At 48.9% G+C, this 22,091-nt stretch overlaps 1 protein-coding gene across 2 annotated transcripts; it reads left to right on the forward strand.

Moving 5' to 3' along the window:
- The first annotated feature begins 1,918 nt into the window (after positions 1-1,918).
- NFAM1 (NFAT activating protein with ITAM motif 1) lies at positions 1,919-21,394 on the forward strand. 2 transcript variants are annotated; one of them, XM_065676800.1, is made up of 7 exons: positions 1,919-1,935; positions 2,129-2,348; positions 7,975-8,313; positions 9,311-9,420; positions 12,011-12,109; positions 16,680-16,766; positions 19,419-21,394. In XM_065676800.1, exons 3-7 carry the CDS (start codon positions 8,067-8,069, stop codon positions 19,476-19,478), a joined length of 603 nt encoding a protein of 200 aa, XP_065532872.1. In that variant the 5' UTR covers positions 1,919-1,935; positions 2,129-2,348; positions 7,975-8,066; the 3' UTR covers positions 19,479-21,394. The 2 variants fall into 2 exon arrangements, with proteins under 2 accessions (XP_065532872.1, XP_065532863.1); XM_065676791.1 differs by lacking the exons at positions 1,919-1,935; positions 2,129-2,348 and adding an exon at positions 5,615-5,861.
- Positions 21,395-22,091: the final 697 nt, after the last annotated feature.

Raw genomic sequence — 22,091 nt, forward strand, 5'->3', positions numbered from 1 at the left:
CATGGTCTGAGTGCAGGGGAGCACAGGGAGAAGGAGTTGGGATTTGGAGGCAGCTGTGGGGCAGGCCTGTGCCCCTGGAGGTGGTCAGAAGCTGCTCCCTGCCAGGGTGTAGGGAGGGAGGCTGGCACGGCTGGCTGGCTCAAAGCAAGGCTTGCTGAGGCCAGAGCAGCTTTCCTGTGCAGATGAAGCCATACGGGCCATCTGGCGAGGCTGCTGCTGGCAGGGACCGGTCCTGCGGCTCCCTCCCAACTACTGCTACCTTGTCCAACACGACCCTCCCTGTGCCTGCCCTGTGCAGACCCAGCCCCTGCCAAACCTGCCTGCATCACACTCTGTGCTCCTTATAGAGAGGGCAGCTCAGCCCTTCACTCGGGAGGATTTCAGAGCATGATATGCACACCTCAAGGCACGCAGCTGGAGAGGAGAGGGGCCAGGGGCTCCTGTGCGAAGAGAGCATGGCTGGGAGCTTTCAGCATCATGCCCTGCTCCTGCCCAGCATCCCACCACCAGCATTTTTGCTGCTAATGTGAGAAAGCCCAGGCTGGTCTGGTGATGGCACCCTGGGGCTGGTGACACATCCCATGGTGGTGGGAGGGCTGTGTGCCTGTGACTCCTGCTCTCTGCTCCCACGAGGGCCCCCACAGCAGCCACACGCATGCCCTTGGGATGCTGCCGCTGTTTGTGGAGGCACCGATTTGAGCTTGCCCCTGGTGAGGCAACCATGGGAAGCTGAACATCACGGCCTTGACTAGCGCAGCATCGCTGGTTGGCAGCGTGAAATAGGTGCCTGGGCTTTGCTGGTCGTGGGAAGCACCCACACAGGGTGCCAGGAGGCCTCTGCAAGCTGAGAAGTACCATTCATACTAGAACTGCGCTCCTCACCACTGCTGACGGGGGTTTCCACAGCACCCTTGGCGTAGGATGGATGGCTTCGGAGCCGCTGGGGCAGATGCGTGTGGGGGGACAGGTCCGCGCTGCTGCAGGGGCAGGGATCTCTGGCAGCAGAGGGCTGAGAAGGGCAGCAGACAAGGGCAATGGATTAACCCCAGTGCAGCGGGGCTGCGCATCTGGCAGAGCCTACCCGAAGGTTTATTTCCCTTTCCCACACCCCATCTTCAGCCTGCTGCTGCAGTATCTGCAGCTTGCTGAGTAAATGTTGTCCTTCGAGTTGTTGATTACGGTTAATTAGCACTAATTTTGCCTTAAATAGATGCTGGTTGTGCTCGCTTTCTCCACCGAGCAGCACCGGGTGTGAAACACGGCAGCTCCCCGGTGACCCGGCAGGTGGGTGTGTGCGGGCAGCAGGCCTGGCCTGGCACAGCGCCGGCCTTTCATGCGGAACCTGTCCGAGCCAGGCCCCGCGCCTGCAGCCGGCTTGCGCCGGGCCGCCCGCGGCACACCCGCAGCCCCCGCTGCTGACGGACCGGCCGCTGCTGACTGACCGCCCGCGGGGCAGCGCCGGGCCGGGCCGGGCCCCGCCGGCGGTGCGCGGCCGGGCCGACGGCGCCATCTTGTGGGCGAGGGCGTGGGTTCGGCGGGTGACGGCCGCCGCCCCTCAGCCCGGCGGCCGAGGCAGGCCGGGGCTCGGGGGCGCAGGCGGGTGGCCCTCGGCCGAGGCGGCTCTGCTGTTCCTCCCGGTGCGGGTGAGCTGCCTGCGGGGAGCTTTATCCCCCCTTGCACGGGTGTGCGAAGCGTGGGCCGTCAGCAGAGCGGCTCTGCCTGGCCCTGCTTCATCCGCAGGCCCGGCCAGGAAGGTGTTCTGCGGGCAGGTGTCAGCCCGGGAAGGCAAAGAGCCATTCCAGGATAAGTCCAGCTCGGCCCGGCCTGCCACACGGGCTGTACGGGTAGCCCGTGAAGGGGAGCCGCAGGGAGCACGGCGGGGCTGAGGCTCGGGCACGCAGCATCAGCCCCTGCGAGCGCAGCAGGCGTGTGACGGTAATTTAGTCTCTGGGAATCTTTCCAGTAGATGAGCAGGAAAAGAGCAGGAGCGGGGTGATTTCTGAGGCAGGCTCGTTCTGCTGGTGAACGGGAATCTCAGAAGTGCCCCCTCCCTTCCCCACGGTAGTGTCAACACCTTCCTTTTTCTGGTTTCCCCACGAGCTGCTGATTGTTCTCTTCCCTAGAGCAGTTCAACGGGTAGAAACATAGCGAGGGCATTGGCAGCTTTTACCTCGGCATCATCCAGCCCTGCTGGAGAGGCACTCGACACACAACAGTGGTAAAATTGCTGGCAGAGGTACAGCCCCGCTCGCGCTGGCTCTCCTATCGCTCCTGCCGCCAGACGGAGGGAAACTGTACGCCTCGGAGTCTGGAGTTAGAGGAGTCAAAGAGACTGTGAATCCTCAGAGGTGCGTGTGTTGCCGCTGGCTGGCTTTCCAGCGATGGGGGATTGAGCTGGTCTCTGACAAGGCAGCAAATCCGGAGCTGCTGTGCTGGGGAATGCTCTGAAGCGCTCTCTGCAATCAGGCTTGCTGAGTTGCTGCAGTTTTTCTCTGCGCCAAGCGGTGTTTCTCTTTTGGATGGTTGTGGTGTTAAACGCTTCAGCAATAAAGAGGCTTTGTTGTGGTCTCTGCAGCACTGCTTTTGCCTTGGCTAGCAGCAGCCTTTTTGTTTGAACAAACGCTTTGCCTGGAGTTGGCGGGGGGGGCATGTGTGGGCACGTGTGTGTATGTGCCTTTACTTGTGGGTGTACATTGGACACAGCTGTGAACAGGCAATTCTGGTAGGTTCAGCGCTTGCCCAAACTCGTCCTCTGTGCGCGCCAGAACAATGTGCTTTTCCTCACAGTTGGGAATGCTGGCCACTGTCACGGGCTTTTAACGGCGCTTGAGTGAAATTAACGGACCCTTTCCAGCTAAGAGCAGAAACTGTTGCTAGCACCTAGCCCAATCATATATTTAGTCTCAGGAAGTGATCAGCATTCCCTGCATCAAAGGAAGAACCAAGCCATAGAGACCCTGAACAGTCTGTGCTGTTGCAGGGCTACAGCTGGACAGGCAGTTCCCTCCTCATCATGCTGCAGGGACCAGCTCACATGCAGCAGTGTACTGTATAATGCATGAGTGAAGGTCATACAATGACCTGTTCCTTTGGAGCTTTATAATTTATTTCCTTTGGCACAGGTATTCCGGTTGGCTCCAAAACCTAAGTTTTAGGGGGGATCAGTTCAGCCCTGCCACAGGCTGGCAAGAGAAACACAAAACTCCCCATCTTCTTCATCTTCATCTTCCCCCATTTATGTCTCGAAGGTTAAAACCCAGTCCAGAATCTCCAGACCAAATTGAATTAGAATTTAACATTCAAAGATCCAGGCTCCCTTTAGGCTCTGAGGAACAGAATGTCATCCTGTCTCGCAGTTAATAGCTGCTGGGTAGTCGTTTCAAAGCCATTTCTTTTCAGCGAGCTCTACCATAGCAAATCCCAGCAGTGAATGTATTTCTGGCCGTGCGGTGCCTCTAATCCCACAGCTGGGTTTTATGTGTGATCTCTTTTGAAATACTAGATCTCTCTCTATTTTTTTTTTTTTTAATTCCAGAGAGTAATATTTCCAGGACTTGGCATTTAGAGTGGCAACAGGGTTGTTTTTAGGAAGAGAAGGGAACAGACGTAAGGATGATGTTGACCCAGCAGCCCCACAAACCTACCGCACTTAATCCACTTATCGCTCTGAATTCCTGAAGCAGATAAATGCTGATAACTGTTAAAACACATCACTGGCAGGAGCAGCATGTTCTGTCCTCTAGAAATACATCAATGTTGGAAATTGCAAAGCTGTGTGCTACCATGGGGATGAGCATGATAGAAGAGCAGAGGAGGCCCTCACTGTTCAGTAGCGCTCTTCCACAGGAGTGTAGTAAGAGCCTGCCCCCTTCTCCCTCCTTCCTCCAGCTACCTTGAGGTGCTGTTCAGGCCTGAGAAATGCTGCTGAGCACTGTTGTGCTCCAACAGCCCCTCAGAGCCACAGCTGCCTGATCTGTGCCTACATATCTGAAACACCAAGTGAGCCCCAAGTGTCTTGTTACCACTCTTGATTGTCCTTGCTGTTCAGCATTAAGACCTGCGAGGAGTAATTTCCAGCTGAGACCAGCTTCGTGCAGCTCACATCAGCATGTCTTGGGGAGAGGAGTTGGTTTTGGCTAATCTGAGCTAAACCTTCCCTAGAGGAGTGCAGCTGCTGCACCAGCCTTCAAGAGCCATACAGAGCCACTTGCTCCTCTCCCCATCTGTCAGGGCTCTCTCTCAGCAAGGTACTGGAGTCATCCCTAGGCTCTGGGGGCAGCAGTAGCTGCAGCTGCAAGCCACCCCCTGTGTCAAGACCCCTTCCTCCTGAGGACCTGTCCCAGGCTGAACGGGAGGAAAAATGCTGAAAACCAAAGGTGGTTTTGGAGCAAACCTTGCTCGTACAAAGTCTGGAGGGATAAATCAACTCAGAGAGAGCAATTTTGATGACAGGCTCATCTACCTTCTTCAGTATTTCCTGCACAGCTGTCTCCCACCAATCTCCACAGCAAAGCACCCCATGTGCGCAGGCACCCTTGAAATTGCAGCAAAGTGCTTTCTTGTGGACAGCACAAATGTCTCGCAAAAAGTACGAAAGGAGGAAGCTGCCAAGAGAGAAGTTAAGACCTCTCAGACATTAGGGTTTTTTCGAGTCAGACGCTGCTCAGCTGTTGCATTGCAGATTTCTTAGCTAAAAACAAGCTTTCATCAAAATCAAAGACTCTTCATGAGTATAGGCGTCAGGATCCTCCCACAAAAAGAGGGTTGTCTTCTTCAAAGGGCTCTCTTTAGATTCCCCTACAATAGATTTCTTAAGGCTTGCCTATATAGCGAAGCTGATTCAGAGCCAGCTGTGTGGGTCTGAAACATCCCAGCCATTAGGGATGAATTTGCTGTCCAGTTGTTCTCACTTCTGGAATAAGAGTGCCTTTCTCCAAAGTGACCTAGTAGAGGAGTTGGCTGTGGAGGGAAGTTTTGTACAGTCCAGAATACAGCAGAGCTGTTCCTCTATACTGACTGTTGATGTTGGTACTTGTTTCCTGTGTTGAAGGCAAAATAGGGGATCCCACACTTGAGTGTTCACATAAAGGGGGAGTTTAATGTTGCTACTCTGCCCTGAGTCCACACCCTGTGGCACTGCTCAGTAGCTTCCCCATGTGAACAAAGCACTTGGTTAAGATAAGTAGAAGTAACGTGCCCTTATTCCAAAACCTGGATGGTCCATGCAGTGAGACATTCAGGAATAGCTGTTCCAAAATAACTGTGTAAACAAATCCTTGCAAAATCATGGTAAAAATCCCACTGTGCCACTTTTAAGCTTGTCCATTGCTCCAGAATCAGTTGAATCCTTCCCTGAATTTGACCACATTCACCTCAAATGGCTTCAGTCAGCATCAGTCAGAGCGCATTTTTTTTTCCCTATTCCAACATCAGGCTTCGGTCGTTGTGGAAGGTGACAAAGGTTGCTTGGAATGAGTGGGATGTTTTATAGTCATTGGGAGGCAAAGCTCAATGCATTGAAGAGTTTATAGTGTAATCTTTGGGCACCCACTGGTAGGTGTAACACCACTGTAACAGTACAGAGATATGAAACCTGGTGTGGGGAGGAGTCTTACTGAAAAGCAGAAGAGCTGCAGCTGCCAGGAACAACTTGGCAAAAGCAGTGTGTGTACATCCTGACATCCCTTCACAAACAGGAGAGGATCAACCAGCTGCCCGGGCGTGGAAATATCCTACAACCCCCATCTCTTTTGCCTTTTGGATCTTTGTGTCTGGTTGCTGTCTTCCAGCCTTTGACCCCCTCATCATGGCCTCTACTCTAAAAGTCATCTTCCTGTTTCTTTGGTTGCTTCAGTGTGGAGGTAAACCCGTGAGTTTTTATTCCTTTTGTTTACTCTCACGTTTGTTCATATTAGAGTGTTTCCAGCTGCTATCTTTTGCTAATTTCCAGAGATCCCCTCTAGGAATTGGCATGCTGCTGCTATTTCTGTCTTTTAAGCATTTCAAAGCAGAGAGAGAGAATCCTCAGGAAAGAAGGAACATGGGAGAAGGGTTAGATAACCTAAATAAAATGGTTTGGCTTTTTCCCTAGTATGTTATTCTCAAGCTAATGGCCCCTGGGATACTGTAAGAAGATGGATCTCTCTTCTGTTTTGTTACAGCAGTGCTTAGCCATGTCTTACGTAGAAACTATATTCATGTGTGTTCTGCTGGGTAGAGATCAGGAGAAGGATGATGAATGATTTTGGATAATAAGGCCCAGAAGAGACCACTCGGGTTATCACTCCTACAGTGTCTGCAGGATTTTCTGTCACCGTCTTTCCATAATACTGTATCTAGTGTCCAAAGGACTGCATGCTCACAACAAATTGGGTACATCCCTTAGGACTGTATTGTATCTCAGTTGCTTTTACATCTAAGAACCTTTTTCTAGTGATGTAAACTAAGCTCTTCCTTACTCTCTGGCCATTGTCACTGGCTATATATCGTCTGTAGAGGATTTTCCTTTACAGACATTACTTCCTAACAGTCCTTTTTGGACAGTGGCCACACTCTTCCTCCATTGCTGCCCCCCACGACCCTTCCTCAGTGCTTAGCATTCAGCTGCCCTATGGCTGCGTTGCCTTTTACAACACTGAGTCCCACTGTGCAGAGGTGATGCTGCTGTTGCGATGCAGCATTAGTGCATGATGACAGGAAAGCAAGCCTGGTTGTGCTCAGGGACAGGTTTAATGCCTTGTTATGAGCCTGCTTATAAATGCAGAACTCCAGGGAATCCCATCAAAAGCATGAATGGAAAAGCATGCCTATCTCCTTCTTTATCTCTCTACTCCTTCCTCCCCCCGCCTTTTATTTTCATGTCTCTGAAAGAATCCTTCATTTTGTAAGAAGACTTGTGTGTAAGTTTCCAGTTCCTTTTTTAAAGACAACGGTAGTTTGCAGGGACCTCTTCTTAAGTTGCTTTATATGTGGCTTCATGTCAGCTGTTAACAGATTCTGAGACTGCCTGATGTTAAACCTGGATTCAGCTGAGAAGCGAAAGAGGTCCTGCTCCCTGGGCTCCTTACTAGCCCATGGCTCACTCTTAGCATTTGATTTTTTATTAAACAAAACAGGGAGTGAACTATGGTGTGGTTTTCCATCTGTGCTTATTCATCCCCTCTTGTAACTCCCGACATCGTAGTCTAAAGAATTGCAGTGATAGATCACTTTCAACAGCCCTGTCTGTGTAAGGAGGAAGCGCACGAAGGGCACGATCTCCCATCTCTCTGCCTAAGATACTGTCACATACAGATACTTAAGATCTGCAGTCTTCTGCAGATAGTTCCCATATCTAGCATCGAGTCTTATGCTTTGCTGCTCATTTACAGCAGTAAAAATTTGGAGTGATTAAGCTGTGTCTTATTTCTCATGGCCCTGGTGCTGGCCCCTGTACAAAATATGTAATTTCCTTCCTCACTCGTGCTTCAGAAATACACAGTCCACCAACAACACCTGCTTTGCCTACAGCACCTTCACTGGTGCAGGCATCACATGGCTGCATGGAGATGCCCAAGCAGAGGTTTGTAACTCGGGAGTTTCAAGAGATGCCCAGCTAGCATTTGTCTTGAAAAATTGCTTTCTATTCATCTGCTGTAAATACAGTCTCACACCACTGCAAAATCAGTTCACTTCCTGCTTCATTTCCTGTCTTTCTGCACACTGGTGTTGTACAGAGGAGCTCACAAGGGAAAAGGGGAAGCCTGTAAATGCAACAGGCTATCGCAAATCATACAGCAATTACCTAAGAGATGTGGCAGATCACACAGGGCATGTGCTCTGAATCACTCCATCTATGACAAGGGCCACCACTGCGTGCTACGGGTGCACTTCCTGACATACAGTTGCTTTCAGTGCAACCCTGTCTTTGGGGCAGCAGGCTGCTCCTGACTTAAAGTGATGTTAGGAGACTGCTAACCATTATTACCCTTACAGGGGCAAGCGTCAGTGTACGGCAGAAGCCTCCAATCCAAGTTGCACTGCTTGAGGAGGGAATATCCATCCCCTGTACAGTCATCTTCCCTTATATGCCAAAATACACCACTTTTTCAATCTTCTATTACTGGATTAATTCATTGGGCCAGAAAACATCCATTTACAGTAAGTTGGAAAGTGTAACCATCCCTCCTGGAGAAGAGAATAAGACTGCTACTGTATCTTACAAACACACAATCAAGCCGCTTGAAAACACCTCTTCTACTGGCACATACTACTGTGACGTCAAATGGAATAACATACACAAGATGGGAAATGGAGTGTTTGTCCTTGCTAGAGGTAAGCAAACAACCAGAAAGAAAGGGTAGGTGGTTATAAATCAGCTGGATCTGGCTATGAAAAGATGATCTTTTCTTTTTCTCTACCCAAACATGCTATGAAGTCAGGTGGGAATAATACTTTATGCCAAATACTTAATGCCATCAGAGTTAAATGCACTTTGCACAGGTGACCTGTGCTACTGTTCCCAGTGTGCAGATGGGACACGAAGTTGCAGTGATTTTTATCTGCCCTGCTGCAGTCTCCTGGGAACAGCAGGCTTAAAGCCAGGGTCTAACCAGGGAGTCAGAGTGTGCTTTTAGGTGTTGTTGTTCAGGAGACAGTGTGCTTTGGCCTTTAGCAGCATGACAGAGACGGTTGAATGCAAGGTCAGTGGTTAGGGTTCTTGCCATAATCAGACCTACAGGCTAGGCACTCACTGTTGGTGGCTCACAAACACGTCAGGGGCTCACTGTAATCCCTTCCCCTTTCCCACGTGGTACAAGGGGTCAGTTGTTCCATTAATGCACAGACATGCATGCTGCTGACTGGCTGGATTTGCACCACTGAATGCAATGCTGGATATGGAAAACTTCTTAGAAAGTGTAAATGCAAAGAGCTGTGATGAAATAGCTTTGCTGCACTGGTCAGAGGATGCCTGCAGTACCCACCCTCCTAGTTTGTGTGGCCTGTGTGCCAGACCATCTGTCTTTCTGCCCCTACCACTGAAGACTCTAAGCCAGCCTCTACCTACCACCTTCTTGGCTCTCATATGTCACCTCCCTCTAACCAATATGAAGTGCAGCTGTTTATATCCTGTCTCTTTTGCGTGATTCGTCAGCTGCACCCTGCTCTCTGTTCACTCAGACTGAAGGTTTTGAAGGGTGTGAGCATCTGCACTACCGTATTCCACACAGTTTCTCTATTTTAGTTCTCTCATGACTTTCTGCAGGGTTAAAGATACAGCAGGATTGTAACTTCCACTCACACTGTGAATCTTTTGCCTTCTTTCTTACAGGTACAGGGTACGTAGAGACCTCTTATGGGTGGGAAGTCCTCATTACCTTTACAGTTCTTCTTGCTGCATTGAGCACAGCTGCAACAGCTCTGCTTCTGTGGAAAAGAAAGGCAAGTTATAACCGAATAAAAAGCAATATCTGACACGACCCATTCTAAGAATTTATTTCATTTGCTTCTAACTTGGCTGGATTGGAAGTCCCTGTGCTGAAATTTTCCATGTTGGGTGTCTGCCTTAGGTTTGTTTTCTTTTTTTTTAAGTTGAGTCTTTCTGAGAAAAAAAAAGATTATAGGAGAGACAAAATGGGTCATTGATTTGTCCATTAAAGAAATTCTGGTAATCACTGGGACTCCAGCATGCTCTGCTTTAGAGCAAGGATCTGGCACAAGGCAAGAAGTCACACTAGCAGTTGTGCTGGCCCTGAAAATATTCAAGAATATATAGTCTTGTGATGGGTTTTTGGAAAATTACAGTTTGTGCCTGCTCAGTTGTGGCTCTTGTCAATTTAGCAGCCCAGTTGTCTAAAGGAGCCCTTGTGAGGCTGCTTTTCCACATGGTGCCACTTAGACAGGTAATGTCCTGTGCACTCAAGCAAGTCTGTTGCAGCTCTGGTGGCAGGAGAAGGGCAGGACTTTCCCCATTTCTAATCCTCTTTCATGATGGAGACTACTCTTGTTCAAGGGCACAACCTGACTGCAAGGAGGCTGTGCAACTGCGTTCCTGAGCCATGGCTCGGGCACTATAGAAAAAAGCAATTTGCATCATGGAGGGGATGGGGACCAGAGCCTTGGGCTTTTGTTTGGCAGAGAAAACATTAAGAGGCAGAGTGAGAGGGGAAGGTCTTGACAAGGACGCCAAGCAAGCCTGTGTGGAAGTCCCAATTAACTTGGAAAAAAAAGGGAAACAAAGACCTGAAGAGCAGCTTGCTTTAGTTGACATTGCTTTGAGCAGATGGGGATAGAATAAGACAATCTCCAGAGGCACCTTCCAACAGCAGTGATTCTGTGAGGCTGGAAGGAGCCTCAGGAGGGAAATTGGGACTGGAATCTGGAGTGAGGAAGCACTGGAGTGTGGAGGAGAGTGTTAGGACTGGACCGACAGGGCCCTTCAGGTGAGCAGATTAGTAGCACAGGTTGGGATCAGCTGGGTAAGGAAGTAGAAGCTGGGATGAGTAGCTGAGGGCAAAAGGGAAAGCAGGAGTGGGGAAGAAATGATGCAGAGAGCAAGAAAAGAAAAGACAGAAGTAGGGCTGAAAATCTGGATGAGACAGGGGCCTATGGAAAAAACTCTGGTTTTATGATACTGGAATCCCTGTTTGGGGGAAACCTACTGCTCCTAGTACTGCCACCCTCAGGTGTTCAAATAACATCCTCTGTGTTCTTCCAGAGATCTCCAGGCTGGCTTAAAACCCCCTGGTGTCTTTTAGAATGGAATTTGCGGATTGTTTTTTTCTAGGTAAAGTATGCCCCATATTTACTCTTTCAAACTGCCCTCTGCCAACACAACAGCAGACTCTGCATGCATTTTTATGTGGAGGCTGTGCTAGTGGTACAGTATGACTCCAAGGAGCATCAGGCTTCAGCACACACAGTCAGACATCAGGAGGTTGAAAACAGAATGGCGGCAGTTGGCAGACCTGCGAATCTCGTGAGACTTCCTTTGCAGGCAGTCTGATGGAGGGGGAAGGGGTGTGAGCAGCAGAGTGACTAGGCTGGAGACGGGCCCCCATCTCTGTTTGCCTAGACAGCGTCTCCATGGGGATGATGAGGGAGGCACTGTCACGACTTGCCAATTGGCATCTCTAGGTTTTGAGGTGGGCCAGCAAGTGTCAGACCTGCGGGTTCTCCTTGGGGCCCAAAGAGATCTTGCAGACATTACATTTGCCCTCCTGCAGAACACAGCCCATATTTCTCACCACAGCTTGCTCAGACCTGCTGGTTTAAAAATGTTTATCTTTAAGAGAAGCTATTTAGCATCCTCCTTAGTTACTAATGGACTGGAAAGCAGTTCATCGTTTTCATGTCATGTGAATATAATCATCCCACTTCTTTCTGAATTAGAACAGAGATACTCAGCAAAGCCTTCTGCCTTTTCTGCCTCTTCTTTTGCTTGCTGAGCAGGGCTAACCCTTATCTGTGCATGGATGAAACGTGCTCAAGGAGAGCTCATCTGATACAAGAAACGTTTCAGAGGAAGAGACCTTCTTCCTTCAACCACATGCTGGACTTATACATTAGCATATCACTGACTATATGTCATCATTAATGGTCATCTGTGCTCTTTAGACTGGTTATTAGCAAAAGCTTCCTGGCCAAATCCTCATAGAAGTCATCTTGCTTCTTTGAAATTCCCCTGCACACTTTGAACAGGGCCCTGCTTTACTCTCTGTCCTACAGCATTGTTGTGTGCTGTTAAATACTTGAACCCTCCATCCACCTAAGTTTCAGTGGTGGAAGTGATTTCTATGAATGCACAGAGCCCAGGTCTCCGTTCCACTGCTCCAGGGTAAGTCACCAGACCATTTAACCCTGTGGTGAGGAAAAGGATTAGGCCACACGTTGCAGAGTGCCAGCACTCTTTCCTGTGAAAGCAGGTAGGGAGTATGCGAGCAGCTGGCTTTGACATGACATTGGTGTTCACTTCACTTTGGGAAGATGGTGTTTGCTCCCAATGTGTCATTTGGTGTCTTGTCCTGAGCAGGTGTTGTGCCCTAAAAGGAACCAGCTAAATATCCTGAGACAGAAGGTGGAAACCCAGCCCCCTTCAGCTGTCCCACCACCACCATCTCCTGTCTATGATGTGAGTATCATAATCACCCTCCATCCCTTCTGTTCGCAACATGGTACAACCCTTCCTTTTCCTGCTCTGCCATGGTACAGACAGCACCAGTATCATTGTATGAAACACAAGCAAATACTTGTGCACCAGCTTGGTACTGATGACCCTGTGCTCTGCCCTGCTTAGCTCCTCTCAGGACTATGCATGTTGTGTGTCTCCATCCTGGTCTCACTCATGGCCTCCCCAGTGCCAAAGCCTTGCACTGTATCGTGTGGGGCAGCACCCTATCCTCTGTCAGCAGTGTAGCAGCACAGAGCTGCAGGAGGCTTTCGGCCAGAGGGGGCTCCCTAGTGATGGAAGAGGAAGGTCTTCCAGGAGACAGGAAGATGGGATCTTAGCCCCACTTTGTACTGTAGAGTGTCTCATGGACATGACATTCCCAGCTGGAGAATGACAGCTTGGGAAAGGGGCAGAGAGATGTGCTTCCCAAAACAGCCCCAGCTGTTTATCCCTCCTGCTGTGACACCTTAACTAGTGTCTGTCACAGACCCTGCAGTTTCTGTCTCAGGGAGAAAAGGGCAGGAAGAAAGTGAAAGGAGTCTCTTTCTTGCAGCATCTCCCATTTTCATAGAGTAGGATTTCCTTTTCCATTCCCCAAACTGGGGAACACCAACTGCTCCCACACCTTGACGCCAGTAGGCTCAGTGTCATAGGTAATAGGATTGGAGTGTCTCTCCTGAAATGTCAGGCCCAGACCTCAGCTACCTCAAGTAGCCATGACCCATAATCCCATTTAGAACCCATCCAGATCCATTTAAAATGGATTCCTTTTTCTCCTTTTACTCCCATGGGAGGGCTGCTCCACTACAAAGGGAAGGGTTGTTTTTTCCCCACCCCCATGATCTGTGGGACAAACAAGGAGGCATAAAATGAAGGTTAGTAGAGAAGGATATTTCCTGAATATTAGGAAACCATTCTAACTGCAGGGTCTGTAAGGGCTGGAAACGTCTCTCCAAGGAAAACCTGTGAGCTCTGCTGCATTAATCATTTAAACTAAACAAAGCGAAGCCCTGGAGAGTGTACTACAGAGAGGAGCAAAGCTCTGCCAAGGAGGTAGGAGACCTGATCAGGGGCAGATATGAACAAGAGGATGGGCCTGCCCTGTTCTCATTCTCACTTCACAGGCAGGGGAGGGGGTGCACCATTTTGTGGCCCTTGAATTTTTGGAGTAGAGGTTTAAAAGAAACCACTGTGTATTGTACGTGATATGTTTATTCTGGGCAAAAAGCAATGCTTTGGGTAAAGGAGGTTGCAGGTTATAAACCTTTTCATTTGTATCAAGTAATTTATTTTTAATTCAGGCTTATAAAAATCCAAATGGGTAGTTTCCTGCTGAAGTGGATGATTTCTGCAAGGAGACAAAAAAAAATCAAATCCATTTCTCGCTCAGTCGGCCTCGTCATGCATCCTTAGCTCCATCTTAATTACATGTTTCATCATGTTGTTCTGTTCAGGAGGCCCCGCGAAGGCTAATCCAGCAAGCCAGCAGAGGCAGCTTTAGGCACAAGCAGTGCCTGGAGCTGGCTGAGCCTCTGTGCTTGCCGCAGCCCTATGGACCTGGCCCAGACAGCCTTCCCCGAGGCCCGTTAACCACACACCAGCTGTGCAGGGCTCGCAGCCAGTATGGTGTGCAGAGCAGGCACTCAGCCCTCTTCGGCAGAGCTGTAAGCAGCCTGGACCACCTCCTGCCTGTGCGTGCCGGGGGGTACAAGCCTGCCCAATGGAGGGTCCTTTATCGTGGAGCAGCTGCTGCGGGGTTACTCGTTCAGGCATGAAGCAGCAGCTCCAACCGCACACATGGCACATGATGAGAGCAGGGGGGAGCATGGGGGAAAGAGGGGGAGAGCCCTGGGGTGGGGACCCTGTGTTGGATGGGCCCTCAGGACATGCGAGGGGAGTGGGAAGTCGACAAACCTATTTCCTTTGAAAGATGACTCTGGTGATCCACTGCCAAATTGTGTTGGGACTCTGCATGGTGTAAACCCAGCTCTGCTCACTGCGCTTGAAAACTAGGTGTGTTGTGAAAACCTGCTGCTGTCAAATCGGGTGTTGAACACAGTGCTTAATCCATGGAGAGGGCAGAAATCTGTCTTCAGCGTTGGGGTAAGCTAAGGCAAGGAAATTGAAAGGATGCGTGAGAAGCAACTCCAAGTGATGAGATAAAGAAGGAGGTCAGTGATTAGGGAATGGGACAGGAAGCCAGCATGTGCCAGATGGGCTATCTTTGGGGGAAAGCAAGAGGTCAGACTCTGGAGACAAGCCACATCAAGGAGTCACAGTGTCCTTGTAGGCCTGGAACTGAGAGGAGAGACAGGAGGCAGCACTGGACATCAAAGCAAAGGCTTGGAACAGGCTGGTGCTGCTCATGACATGTTATCCTACACAGCAGCAAGGCTCACCCCTGGTGTGGGAAGGGTCCTAGCACACCTTCTGCAAAGCCATCCTGCTGAATATCTCTAGGAGCAAATGCCTTCCCCGCTGTCTCTTCCTGGTGCCACTGTTCACCTCGTGGTCCCTGGGGGTAGGTTTATGCAGTGAAAAGCAGCAGGTAGCAAAAAGCCCAGATAATAAGAGGGCCGCTGGGCACCCTCTTTGTTCCCACTACACTGCCAGTTGTTCCTTGACCTCTTTGTCCCTCCTGCGTCACTAGAGCAGCTCTACCTCACTGCATTGCCCAGACCCAAACCTGTATTTTCCTCTGTCTTCCAGCTCAGCTGCCTTGTTAACAAGCAGCTTGGAAATAATAATCCAAGGGACTTGCTTCATCCACTTTACACTTCAAATAAGCTTTTTAGAGCAGCAAACAGAACCCCTGCAGTGCAGGCGGGTTCCAGAGCACAGGAGCTTTTCATGGTGCAAGGGAGAGAAGGAGGCTGCTCGGGGATGGGCAGGCATCTGCCAGCAGGGAGGAGAGAGGCCTGTGTGCCTCCACTGTGACAGTAGCAGGTGGTCAGCGACCAAGGAAAAGTAATTAATTTGCAAATGGTGACTGGAGAAACCAGCTTTCCAAGGAGCCAGCAAAGGACCAGCACTGTCAACAGCCTCCATGGGAAGAGGGCTCGCAGAGGGAGGGAATGATTTTTGGAGGTTAAACACCAAAAGGATGCTTGCTTGCGAGTGGAGTCAGACTAGAGCAGTGAAAGAGGCTGCCTGTTGTCCTGCCAAGGGGACACAGTGCCAGGCTGCTGGGAGCGCAACATGTGGGACGGGGTCCTCACTGCGAGCATCACAAAGAGAACTGAAAATGAGGATGGGGAAATGGGATTCTCCGTGCGCGCGAGTGTACACGTGAATAGTTGGGAATGTCTGTATAGGCAGGTGGGTGGTTGGAATGGGAAGCAGACAGGTGAAATAATGTGGCTGTTCCCAGAGGAGGGGTGGGAATGGGAGCGCCGTGTGGTGCTCCATTCTCTGTGCCCCCTCCTGTCCGAGTGCTTGTTTGTTCCAAGCTCAGCTTGCAAATGCTGCTCCTCTATCTGGTCCTGTTCAAACCACCATCCTGCTGGCCATGATCCCGAAATATACTGAGTGTTTGTAGCTCTGGATAAAATGATGAGGCTTCAGGTGATTGGGCAGCCCCAGAATCGGGCCTCCATGTTTTGCTCTTCCTCTTTGCTGCGTTGCAGGGCGCCTCGCTCCCTTTGCAGTCTCTCCACTAATACCATCTGCCCCTCTTGCGGCCGGAGCTCCTCCCATCTTCCTGTTGCCAGAGAAACAGCCACCTTGGCAACCTGCTGTCATCCTTGAAACACACACGGAAAAGTCCTCCTGATTGTTATGTTTGATCCTTCAGGCAGATCTGGAACATCACTCAAACTGACACGCATCTCCTGTGACATGATTACCTGGGGGACCAGTGGGTGCATATTCATGCAGGGCATGTGTATGTTTGTGTAGCTGTGTAGGACCATGGGTATGTTTGAGGGCCTGGGAGTGTATTGATTTTTATTATTATTATTCTTTGCTCACTCTAAGAAGAAAAGAGAGATCCAGCTTGGAAAAAAACCCCAGACAATAAACAGGAATCTTGCCTGAGGTAGGGTTTCCCATTTTTGACAGCCTCGCCCCTCTTCTCACCTTTGTATGCCCAGAATAACCATGAGCAAGAGCTTGTGGGTGTCAGGCGCCTAAACAGTTCTGAGTGCAGAGCACTGCCCATTACCTGTGGTCCACATGGTGCACAATATCCTTCCATGAGGCAGAGGGGTCTTTATCCTGCATTCTGGGACAATCTGAAGTGAAAGAAAGTGGTAGCATTGGCATTCTTCTCCACTGCCTCACGCAGGGTAGGTAACATCAAAGCCTGCCCCTGTGAGCCTGAAAAAGGAAGATGATGCAGCTGCACTGCAGAGCTTTCAGGGGAAAGGAATTTTCTGTTTGCTCAAGTTTAGGTCAGGAACTTCAACATTTTGGAGATGGCAGTTCCTAAAAAATGTCAGGCATGAGATGGGGAACAACCCAGTGGGCCATTAATTGTCTTTAAACCTAAGTAATTTATTTGACCCTTAATCTCTTCTCTCTTCTTCTGCAGTGCCTGGATTTGCAGCAAGTTGATGTCTATTCTATCATCAAGGACAATACAAACAACCTGTCACCCAGAAAGAGTCCTCCAGGGAAGGTAAGGGCTGGGGCCCTGCTCTTGGAGAGCTCCCTTATGCCCTGGACACACGGGGAAAGAAACCCCCCCGAGTCACCATGGCACTAGCAGGCACACTGAAAGGAGAAAATGAGACGTGGCATCCACTGACCAGCTGGGCTGCACATGTAGTCCATCTTCCCTCTTCCAGCAGAACCCTCACTCCTGCAGCTCTACCAGTTCTGGCAGTCCTGGTTTCGTGCAGATGCTTTGCTGTATGACGTATGCTGAAAGGCATTGAGGGGTTTGGCATTGCTCTGAACAGGATGGATGTGCACAGAGAGTTGGCCAGATGCTGGTCTCCACTCTTATCCTTTCCAGGTTATTTAGGCAGCTGAGAAGTCCTCTGGGGTAGACGAATAGGCACTGGGGGCAGACTCTGGACACAGCTTTGCTGTCACTGGCATTAAACACCTGAGAGCCATCTCATGGTAGCAGAATATAAGATGGTCTGAACTAAGGCTGGGCTGATACAGTCTCTGTCAGCTCTGGGGCTCAGGATAAGGCAGTGTGGGCAAGTTTTGAGCTCGGATCTTCTTTCTGGGCTGGGAGTAATGAGTTAGAGACAAGGAACTAAAAGCCTGCATAGTGAAAATAGCTGCAAATAGGAATATGCAGGTGCAGATCAGTTGTGTGGGCCACATGAAGCAGATCAGAGGCCCACACAGCCCTCTACCATGCCTTTGGCAGGCATCAGCTGTTTCACAGGGGCAAAACTTGCATTGGGCACCCCAGGGAACATTTCCTTCCTGTCCTCAGAACTTCGTTGTTCTTTTTCCCTCCAGACCTCTTACCTGTTAAAAAATACCTCCATTATTCTAATATTGGAATCTGTTCCTGAAAAATGTCTCCTGCTTCCTACCACTGATGTCCGGCTGGGGAGAGTTCCCCAGGTTGCCTAAGCAGTGTGGAGAATGGTGCCAGCTTCAGTTGACACCATCCCTCTGTTTTGTGAAAAATAGTATTTTCCAATATTTGAGGCATTTTCACAACTCCCACCTTTTAGGAAACAGTGGTCTAAAATCAAGCAGCCTCCTCTGTGTCAGAGCCACTTGCCATGTGGTCTGGTCCCAAGGGCTCTGGCCTCCTGCAGCTACTGCTGTGGCACAACAGTGATTGGTGGTAGCAAAGACAGTGGCAGGTATCTGATCGTTGAGAGGAAGGATGGTCTGTTTTATATAGGCTTATACCCCAATGCATCATACATGCTGGAAAAGACAGTGTCCCTGGCTTTCTGCTCCTGCTGCATTTTGAACTAGTTGGATACAGAGAGCAATAGGTCCTGATCCCTTCTCCCTGTCCTATTTATTCTTCTGTATACCTTTCTCAGCTGCCCCCTTCGGAATGATTCAGTCTGGATGATGAGATGCAGTATGCGTGGGTTTTTCTCCCTAGTGTGGAGCTGTCTGGGCTGTGCTGAATCGTTTGTGTGTGGCCCACACCACTCAACTGCTGCTTTGGGGAGTAGCGGGTGTGTAAAACAGAGCGAGAGCAAAGCAAGAGCAAAAAAGCATCTGTGTGTGAGTCGGTCTGGTGCTGGTAGTCTCAGCCAGGCTGGGGTAAAGACCGAAGCAGGAATAGGAGAAAAGGAGAAGAAAGCAAAGAGAGGGGATGGAATGAGGTCTCACACCAAGAACAGACACCACCAAGTGTCCTGAATTCATGTACTGATCAGAAGGAAATGTGAGTGGCAGTGCACTGTGATCGCTGCACAGGAGAATTTGCCTGTGCTTTCCACTACTGGCGCAAGCACCTTCATCAGCTTCCCTCTCAGTCATCCTGGGCTGTGACCACCTGGGACACTCCTCCTCCACCTGGCTGTGCCAAAATATAACAGGGTGTTTTCCTTAAGTGAGACTTGCAGGCCAGTGTGTTTGGCCTGTGAGCAGAAGCTGGGATTGCTGAATGGTGGCCGACCCTGCTGCAGAGACTCCAGGCCAGCCCTTGCTGTGGGCTGCTGTGTGTGGAGAGGGAGGGTAAAGAGAAGGAGGGTAAAGAGCCCCTGAAACAAAAGCATTTGCATGCTGTCGTGCTGGACTGTCAGCCAGCTTGGGTAATGAGGGGTTAATCCCACATGCTTTGGAGGTGCCTGGAGTCAGCATTTTGTAAAACATTTCCCTTTGGAGGTGGCAACAGGGAAAATGCTAGTGTAGGTAGGGCTTCCTTCACCCGGTGGCATTTCAGCTACTTGCTGTGTAACCTTGCTTACAGCAGGCCTGTGCCACACAGCGCTTAAAATATCAGTCTGTCAGCGCCTTGTCTACACAAGGAACGGTCGTGAGGAATAGACTCAACTGTTGAAGAAACAGGATTGAGGAGGTCAGGGAATTCCTCCTTCACAGAATCCAAAGTGATTTATTTTTTTACCAAGTCCAATTTTCCCTCCCCTCCCTGTCTGACAGCTTTTTGGGGGAAGAGTGACAAGTAAAGGAGGCATCTCTATCCCCTGGGCTGGATTAGTCACGTTTGTCTCTGGCGGAGCAACATTTCTCACTGTAGTAGCTTCCATTTCAGCAGACCACTTAGAGCCATTTCTAACAGAACAAATGTCAGGGTCTACTCATTAAGAATTAATTCATCACCTTTTGAATAATTTTCCTCCATTTCTTTTTTCTCCTTTTCATCATTCTGCAGACACCTAAGAAGCAAGCAACTCTGGAAGAATCCTGTGATACACTATATGAGAATATCTAACAGGAATAAATCTCACCCTGTGTGGACCAGACATCTTTCTGTACTGCAGAACTACTCTCTTACATCCCCAGTTCTCTGCAGAGATCCACAATGACTTCAGGGCACAACCATGAGGGACTTGTGACCCCCTGGCTCCTTCTAAACTGCCCTTCATTAACAAGAGAATGCATCTGTTCAAATCCCACTGGGCTCAGTCTGCATTGATGCAGCAGAGCTATTTTGCAGCAAAGCCGTTTGATGCAAAAGAAAAGCTGCTTTTGTCAAGCACTCACAACATGTATCTTAGAAATGGTGCAGATGGGATCTGTGCAGATTTCTCTCACCTGTAATGGCTGAAATACTTAAATCTCGATCCTCTGTAAATGATGGGACAATCCAGAGACCTCCCTGCTTGCTGGCTTGATCTTCCAATCCTGACCTGCTGTAGTCCATCTGATCCTGTGTCTACGATTTTCCTGACACGGTCATCAGGCCTTCATGCATAGTTTAACCAAGATCCAAGCATCCACCTGCCCATTTTTCCTTTCTCAGGAACCCCACAGTGAAACATGCTTTCTCATAATCTGCTAATCCCATCAAGTAGTCACAGATGCCTGCTGTGACCATACTCAGCCGACTCAAATCAGTGCCTCTGAGTAAATGCTTTTGCCTCAGCAATAACAGCAGCATATGATGAGGACTGGATGCACAGACAGAGATAAAGATGGAGAACAGGAAAATAGAGAAAATAACCCTGCCTGGCAGAAAATGCCCCTGTCTCAGCAGCAGTGCCCTTTCCAGAACAAGGAAGAGAAAAAAGGAGGTGGGAATCTGCAGAAACTCCCTTGCTGTGGCTGCATAAGCCAAGTGGGTCTGGGGCCAGGTTTCAGCACAGAGACATTTAAGCCGAGCTCCCCAATTTCCTTCTTTTTGGCAATGGGCATTGTTATCACTTGGGATTTTGAGCCTCTGTGGTGGAGCTCTGCCCCACCAAAGGCAATAGGTTTGCCCTTGTTTCAGCTGGCCAGTGTTTCCCACCGAGGGTATAAGTCTCCTTTACCCTGACCCCACAGGTTATTTGACCAGGCAGACCTGTTCTGAAACTTAGAGCAACTGGAGGGAAGCCCTAGAGGGGAATCTTCTATCCAAGCTTTTCTCTTTCCTGTCAGCTGAAACTTGCCTACCATTTGTGCTTATGCATATTCTAGTTCTGATAGGGAAGAGGTTACATGAAAAATCCATATAACACGATCAAACCAGTGGATCAAAAAGCTGAGGCTGTTTTATCTCAGATTAAAAAAAAAACAACAACAGAAAAACAACCAAACAAAGCCAACCCAAAATAAGAATATGCAGCATAACTTGAGAGGAATCATAGAAACCTCTTTAAAGAAGATCAAATTAAAATTGAGCTCCAGGGTCATAGGACCCTCTCTAGTTGAAGATAATGTTGCTATGCATCAGAGATAGAGGCTATGGAAAATGTCTCCGGGGCCTCCAGCCTTCCTATACTATGTTTAAAGAGATAATCCGCTTATTGCTTTGCTCTTTTTATTAGAAGAGATTTCAAACATGCAATTTGGACTTTCTTTAACCACAGGAAAACGCTTTTTCTCTTCCCAGTGTTGAGGAATTCATTTCAGAAAGAGCAATGAATAGACAGTGTGGCTTATTAGGCCCATTTTCCATTTGTTAAGTGATCATGACAATTACAAATAAATATTTTTGAAGTAAGGAATTTTAGTGTTTCCTAAAACGACCAGAAAACATCCATATTCACGGAAGAATTTCAAGAGGATTGTACAGGTATTGCAATTCCTTTCCTTAACAAATTTGAAGAAATGATGAGATGAATTATAAATATGTTGCAGCATGGCAATAAAATATTCAGCAGAAGCTGGTGGAAAATAGATAAAAAGTGAAAACTTTCAAAACAATCCTGCTTAGTTTTTGTGTTTTGATTTTTCAGTTTTACAAATGCTAAAAATACTGGGTGGTACTGGAAATTTCCTGGCAAGGATCTCACTTTGCAATGAATTGATTTTTCTTGTCTTTCTGTTATGTTTTTAAATAGCGTGTTTCTTACACTTGTGCCTGAAAAATTCTATATATTAAGTAGCTGAAGCTGTTTAAAATGAAACATGAGAGGAAGAACGGTATTTGGAACAGAAAAGACTATTCTGGAAGAGTCAGAGCTAAAGTACTGGAAGAATCACACCGGGGTCTGATCAACTAAGTGGAAAAGTAAAAATCTCTCCGAGACACTGAGGATTTGGGCTGTGCTCCAAAGCTTGCCAAGGTCAGGGGAGTCGGTGTGTTGATTTCAATGGGTTCTGGATTGGCCCTGTAAGGGTAACAGGCTGTTGCACAAGAAAAAGGAAGTTCTGAAGCTATGTAGCCACAAGCTAATACCGTTTCTTTAGCACTGTGTGCCACTGGCAGCCACAGTTGCATTGGAGTGTGTGACAGAAAAAGGTATAAAGAGGGATGCTTTTAAATGGTATGAAGTTTTCCAAGGAGGTAGGAGGAAATGCCTTCAGGCACAGGCAGGAGAGATTAGGAAATATAATTCTTATAATATTGGTATAGCTACTTTTTAGCAGAGACTTGTTCAGGAAAAAGGCAGCCATTTGG

The sequence above is a fragment of the Lathamus discolor genome, chromosome 1, assembly GCF_037157495.1.
Source record: "Lathamus discolor isolate bLatDis1 chromosome 1, bLatDis1.hap1, whole genome shotgun sequence".
NCBI lineage: Eukaryota > Metazoa > Chordata > Aves > Psittaciformes > Psittacidae > Lathamus > Lathamus discolor.

What these genes read in the sequence shown, in the direction of transcription:
- NFAM1 (XM_065676791.1), top strand. Translation starts at nt 5,807, where the DNA reads ATGGCCTCTACTCTAAAAGTCATCTTCCTGTTTCTTTGGTTGCTTCAG. An exon ending in TGCTTCTGTGGAAAAGAAAG is followed by an intron (nt 9,421 to 12,010) that starts GCAAGTTATAAC and finishes TGTCCTGAGCAG; the next exon opens with GTGTTGTGCCCTAAAAGGAA. An exon ending in GAAAGAGTCCTCCAGGGAAG is followed by an intron (nt 16,767 to 19,418) that starts GTAAGGGCTGGG and finishes ATCATTCTGCAG; the next exon opens with ACACCTAAGAAGCAAGCAAC.